The following is a 6,542-nucleotide window of genomic DNA, read 5'->3' on the forward strand; positions in this document are numbered from 1 at the left end:
TAGCGTTGCCTGGGGTCAGCGGTGCCTGGGATCAGCGGTGCCTGGGATCAGCGGTGCCTGGGGTCAGCGGTGCCTGGGGTCAGCGGTGCCTGGGGTTAGCGGTGCCTGGGATCAGCGGTGCCTGGGGTCAGCGGTGCCTGGGGTTAGCGGTGCCTGGGGTCAGCGGTGCCTGGGGTCAGCGGTGCCTGGGGTCAGCGGTGCTTGGGGTCAGCGGTGCCTGGGGTCAGCGGTGCCTGGGGTTAGCGGTGCCTGGGGTCAGCGGTGCCTGGGGTCAGCGATGCCTGGGGTCAGCGGTGCCTGGGGTCAGCGGTGCCTGGGGTTAGCGGTGCCTGAGGTTAGCGGTGCCTGGGATCAGCGGTGCCTGGGGTCAGCGGTGCCTGGGGTTAGCGGTGCCTGGGGTCAGCGGTGCCTGGGGTCAGCGGTGCCTGGGGTCAGCGGTGCCTGGGGTCAGCGGTGCCTGGGGTCAGCGGTGCCTGGGGTTAGCGGTGCCTGGGGTCAGCGGTGCCTGGGGTCAGCGATGCCTGGGGTCAGCGGTGCCTGGGGTTAGCGATGCCTGGGGTCAGCGGTGCCTGGGGTCAGCGGTACCTGGGGTCAGCGGTGCTTGGGGTCAGCGGTGCCTGGGGTCAGCGATGCCTGGGGTTAGCGGTGCCTGGGGTCAGCGGTGCCTGGGGTCAGCGGTGCCTGGGGTCAGCGGTGCCTGGGGTTAGCTGTGCCTGGGGTCAGCGGTGCCTGGGGTTAGCTGTGCCTGGGGTTAGCGATGCCTGGGGTCAGCGGTGCCTGGGGTCAGCGATGCCTAGGGTCAGCGGTGCCTGGGGTTAGCTGTGCCTGGGGTCAGCGGTGCCTGGGGTTAGCGGTGCCTGGGGTCAGCGGTGCCTGGGGTTAGCGGTGCCTGGGGTCAGCGGTGCCTGGGGTCAGCGGTGCCTGGGTTCAGCGGTGCCTGGGGTCAGCGGTGCCTGGGGTCAGCGGTGCCTGGGGTTAGCGGTGCCTGGGGTTAGCGGTGCCTGGGGTTAGCGATGCCTGGGTTCAGCGGTGCCTGGGGTCAGCGGTGCCTGGGGGTCAGCGAGGCCTGGGGTCAGCGGTGCCTAGGGGTCAGCGGTGCCTGGGGTCAGCGGGTGCCTGGGATCAGCGGTGCCTGGGGTCAGCGGTGCCTGGGGTCAGCGTGCCTGGGGGTCAGCGGTGCCTGGGTCAGCGGTGCCTGGGGTCAGCGGTGCCTGGGGTCAGCGTGCCTGGGGTCAGCGGTGCCTGGGGATCAGCGGTGCCTGGGGTCAGCGGTGCCTGGGGTCAGCGGTGCCTGGGTCAGCGGTGCCTGGGGTCAGCGGTGCCTGGGGTCAGCGGTGCCTGGGGTCAGCGGTGCCTGGGGTCAGCGGTGCCTGGGGTCAGCGGTGCCTGGGGTCAGCGGTGCCTGGGGTCAGCGGTGCCTGGGGTCAGCGGTGCCTTGGGTCAGCGATGCCTTGGGTCAGCGGTGCCTGGGGTCAGCGGTGCCTGGGGTCAGCGGTGCCTTGGGGTCAGCGTGCCTGGGGTCAGCGGTGCCTAGGTTCAGCGGTGCCTGGGGTTAGTGGTGCCTAGGGTCAGCGGTGCCTGGGGTTAGCGATGGCTGGGGTCAGCGGTGCCTGGGGTTAGCGGTGCCTGAGGTTAGCGGTGCCTGGGTTCAGCGGTGCCTGGGGTTAGCGGTGCCTAGGGTCAGCGGTGCCTGGGGTCAGCGGTGCCTGGGTTCAGCGGTGCCTGGGGTCAGCGGTGCCTGAGGTTAGCGGTGCCTGGGTTCAGCGGTGCCTGGGGTCAGCGGTGCCTGAGGTTAGCGGTGCCTGGGTTCAGCGGTGCCTAGGGTCAACGGTGCCTGGGGTTAGCGGTGCCTGGGGTCAGCGGTGCCTGGGGTCAGCGGTGCCTGGGGTCAGCGGTGCCTGGGGTCAGCGGAACCTTGAGGAAGATGTGCGTCAACTAATCTATCCTCCATCCTGGGTAGGTGTGTCGTAAGTACTGATAAACGCATGTTCCTGCATCCTGCTGCTCTGTGTCTGGAAGATGTTGATCACTTTACACACATCTATGGTGGTGATGGGTGAGGACGGTGGGGATTTGAGGGAGATCTTGCTCAAATCAGGTTTGGCTGAAGGGTGAGGTTCTTGGGATGCGCCTGCAAGGTGTTGTAGACCCATTGCCTCGACATCGGGACATAACTGCTTGATTTCGTGCCGAGCAGGTTGGGAAACAGCAACACCGGACGTTCCCACCTCAGATGAGGGGAGGATGGAGCCTAAAATGGATGACGGGGCAGCAGTATCACATCCTCAGACATCACATGGCATGACTGGTGTCTGTAAGAGAGAGAGAGAGAGAGAGAGAGAGAGAGAGAGAGAGAGAGAGAGAGAGAGAGAGAGAGAGATTATTATCTAAGGAAGTTGCTCTGGACAGGAATTTCACTTTACTCTAATTGACAGTATTTCTGTTGTAGTTGCTCTTCTCTAAATACTCTGTGATAGCAGCTTACACATATGTTTTCTCTACATCAGTCGGCTTTCATTGGTATTGGAAAACAATGCGCCATGGTAGAACCCACTTTCTCTGGTGTTAAGATCAAGAGAAAACGTATAGGATGCAGCTCCAGGGGTGTCTGAAGTATGGTTACATGGGAGGTACGGAGTGTGAAGGCCCGTGAGCAAGAGATAATCTTTTGTCACTTTTTCATTCATCTCTACATCTCCGTTATTTGATTCAAAGCCTTCTCCATCTGTAGTTAGGAGTCAGACTGCAAAATGTCTCCCAGGAGAATAGTATTGTAGATATTTTAAAAAATCAATTTTTTGGCCAATTTTTGACAAAAAAAAATGACAAAAAGGGAGCGATCCTTTCTTTTACTCATGCGAGCTGATGACGAGATGTGATGTGTTCTGACTACTCCATGTTCCACAGGTCACAATCTCTTAGGAACATTTCGACAACTTTTCTCATGCCTTGCCTTCTGTTCTTAGATGTGTTTAGTACCGTCGTTCTCAAGGGCCGTACCGTCGGGCTCAAGGGTCATACCGTCGTGCTCAAGGGCCGTACCGTCGGGCTCAAGGGTCATACCATCGGGCTCAAAGAGTCGTATCGTCGTGTTCAATGGTCGTACCGTTAGCTCAAGGGTCGTACCGTCAGTTGATGGGTCGGTTGTGCTCAAGGGTCATAACACCGTGCCCAAGCGCCATATCGTCGTGCAGAAGAGGTTCTTAGAAGGCCAGAGAGTGACCTGGAGCCTCGCCTATCCCCTCACACACACACACACACACACACACACACACACACACACACACACACACACACACACACATTACCCTAGTGTTGGCCGTCAAACATTCATGGATGTGACAACATTTTTCATATATACATAATGTTTAGTAAACACAGTGGTATAGTGATGGTCGCTGATCACAACACATGTGCTCAGCTTGGCTGATGTGAACCTCCTGAAATACAACACTGTTATAATGAGGCTGATTTTTCAGTGTGTGAAAAATAAGGAGTTATTTCTTCACGTCAGAGTGACCTGTGTGTTGATGTTGTTATTTGCAGATTATTCCTCTGTACTTCCCTTGTGTAAGAATGAGAGAAAATGAAAGACAAATAAATGTGTCATTTCTTGAATGTGTTTATCCAGACGATGATATTCAGTCGTTTCCTTTGTGTTTGCTGGACATTCCAAGTTCGAAAATGTCGATCGAAATTTAGTAGTTCGTTGTAGAAACGGTTTGGGAATATACTTAAATGTCACAGAAAAGATCAAGTAGCGAACTTTAAAAAACCTTTCTAACTGTGAGAAAGTTTGAAGCCAAACGTCTTACAACTTACAACAGGCGACTTGCCTACAACATCCTTCGGGGCAGACTGACTCACAACCAGCTCTCATATGTTGATAACAACCACCAATAACATCCTGCAGGGCAGAGTGACTCACAACCAGCTAATATGTTGATAACAACAACCTCATATCATTACCAGAAAAACATCCTGCGGGGCAAAGTGAATTACATGCAGCTCTCATGTGTTGATAACAACAACCTCATATCATTATGCGAATTGATTATGTATAGATCAGGGAAACATATTATCTCAAGTGAGACAATGAAAAATTCCACGTAACAGTTGACATGGATAATCCATAACAATAAGTCATGAATAACAATCATAATATTATCATCAGTGACGTTCTGTAATGTTTACACTTTATGTATCAAAATGATGATGGAGATAACACAACTCCTCTGTACCAGGTAACCTAAACTTAAGATCATCTCCAAGTGTTATGATAATGTCAATAGCAAGATCTCAGTATTATGCAGAACACAGCAAACAAACATATGATTTGTGTATACCACAGAGGATCAAGCAAGTGACCATGCTCCCTCCTCGTTTCTAGATCACCATATGGTCATAGAGCGGGTGGTGTTGAAGCCAGATGTACGAGACTGACATGTACACTTCAGCAGCAGGTTTGTACAGAGTCAGATAAGCTAAACCTTTACTGACCACACGAAGGAATGATCTCAGGCAGAGCCGACCTGCGGGATGAGCGGTGGTCATACATTGACAGCAGCTACGGGGGCTTGTGACACACTTGTCTCGCATCATCTTGGCAGAAGGAAAGATGCAACACGTAACGCCACAGGCATGGTGTTCGTGAGGCTGGAGTGGTGGTAGTAATGGTTATGTTGGTGGTGGTAAAATCTAGGGTTAAGGTGATAATGGTGGTGGTGGTAGCTGGAATGGTGATAATGGTGATGGTGGAAGCTGAGATGGTGGTTGTCGTGGTGGTGGTACCATTGATTGGGTTGTAGTTGTTGTTGGTTGTGGAGAAGCGTTGTGATCCCCTGCAGGAGACGTTATAAAGGAACAACCAGAGGTAAGGGAGAATGTCATCTGTCTATCAAGTGAGTCACCTCACACAGAACCAGCACCGACGTCCAGGTCGGGCGATCTGTATCTCATCTCCCGCAGCTTACGCTAGGCGGCGCCCATTCATCAACCAATCCTGGGGGAAGAATGAAGTGTTATGGCGGCCGTGAGCTGAGTTTGTCTCCGTCAGAGGAGCTCCTCGGTGCCACAGAAGACTATCCACCTTGCTACTTGATGCACGTCTCATCCCTTTGTAGGTTAGGGCCAAGCGCCGCCGTGCCACATGTGCGTTAGCGAAGATTCCCCACTGCGGCGATGACCCCAGCAGACTGGAGAGATGGCCGTGGAAGCTGCCACCCTCCCACAAATGCCTCCTGTGACTCCTGCCATTATGGAAAATGCACCTGAAGGGTGAACTGCCCCCCTCTGTCGGCTTTTATAAGGCAAGTGAAGAAGTGTGGGAAGATATCCCTCCTGCTACGATCTACAGGTCTTCTGAATATCACCCATCCTGCCACCATTGCTTCGACAGCGTTGCGCTCCCTCTAAGGACAAAGGTGTGTCGGTCGAGTGACCAGAGGAGCACCGATACACTTCAGGATATCGGGAAGTGAGGCTGTTGGTGCCACTGGCAGGAGGTAGGCCATCTCTTAAGATATCTACAAGTCTTCATTACATTCGAGAGCCCAGCTCTCTGCATGACATTGTGGTCATTTCGTGAGAGTCATAGATATCCCTAGTTGGCGCCATTAAGTAAGGAGTTATGAACTCCTGGCACCTTCCAGGGTTAAGTCCTGGTAGATGATTTATCTGCACAGCGTGTGGACTTGGGTATGTCTGCAGCTGGGAGATGGGGCTTCGCATGAGGGACAGAGACAGCAGCCGTCACCACCGTGGCAGTGTTGTTGAGTTATAGATGTCGTCTTATCTCTAATGTTTCTTTGTTATTAACTTGTCCTCAAGATGAGTGCCATCATATCTCATGACTGAGATAATGGAGACTATCATAATCCTAGTGAAAAAAGAGGGTGAATTTCTTTTATTATTATCATTCTTTTGATAGCTGTACAAAAGAACAGATACTGGGAAATAGGACGGTAGAAGGGACATTCAACTGATAGGGAGGTGGACGGTGGGAGGAATAGGCTACTGGAGGGGAGATGGTCGGTACGGGGAGGTGATCAGTAGAAGGAACAGCCAAGAGAAGGGAGGAGAATGGTAGGAGTCACAGCCCAATGATGGGGTGGATGACAGGAGGAACAAACCAGTTGAAGGGAGATGGGTGGTAAAAAAAAAAATAGTCCAGTGGTAGGGATGGTTGTTGAGAATAGCCATGTACTGTAGATGGTGAACGGAAGGAGAAGCGGTCAAACTGTGGGAAATGGACGGTGAGAAGAATAATCTAATAACACTGGTCAACAACGCATTTTCATCACACATGGCGCGTAGTGTACTTGATGTAGTTTTGGACGTAGATTTCGAAAATGCAATCCATATTTTGGTACCAAGTCTACTTTTCATGAGAGATTTGGCTCTGCCGACTGATAAAGCTGCACTTTTACCATCTCGCCTTAACGAAAAATGTCAGCTCGAGTGGGACGCAGGCATAACGTATCTCAGGAGAGCGGGTCAGACTCTTACTTCTCATTTTTCCGTGATTGGGCCGATCTGTCTGT

The 6,542-nt window shown here is 53.2% G+C and overlaps 1 protein-coding gene across 1 annotated transcript in view; it reads right to left on the reverse strand.

Moving 5' to 3' along the window:
- LOC139752238 (ionotropic receptor 21a-like) overlaps positions 1–5,730 on the reverse strand; it is a 30,565-nt gene extending 24,835 nt beyond the window's left edge. The window contains exons 1-4 of the mRNA XM_071668273.1: positions 5,543–5,730; positions 4,501–4,532; positions 2,555–2,725; positions 1,976–2,251 (exon numbers count right to left, since the gene is read on the reverse strand). Of these exons, the coding sequence (XP_071524374.1) occupies positions 1,976–2,251; positions 2,555–2,725; positions 4,501–4,532; positions 5,543–5,730 (667 nt within the window). The remainder of the gene's footprint in view (positions 1–1,975; positions 2,252–2,554; positions 2,726–4,500; positions 4,533–5,542) is intronic.
- Positions 5,731–6,542: the final 812 nt, after the last annotated feature.

The sequence above is a fragment of the Panulirus ornatus genome, chromosome 12 (genome assembly GCF_036320965.1).
Source record: "Panulirus ornatus isolate Po-2019 chromosome 12, ASM3632096v1, whole genome shotgun sequence".
In the NCBI taxonomy this organism is placed as follows: domain Eukaryota; kingdom Metazoa; phylum Arthropoda; class Malacostraca; order Decapoda; family Palinuridae; genus Panulirus; species Panulirus ornatus.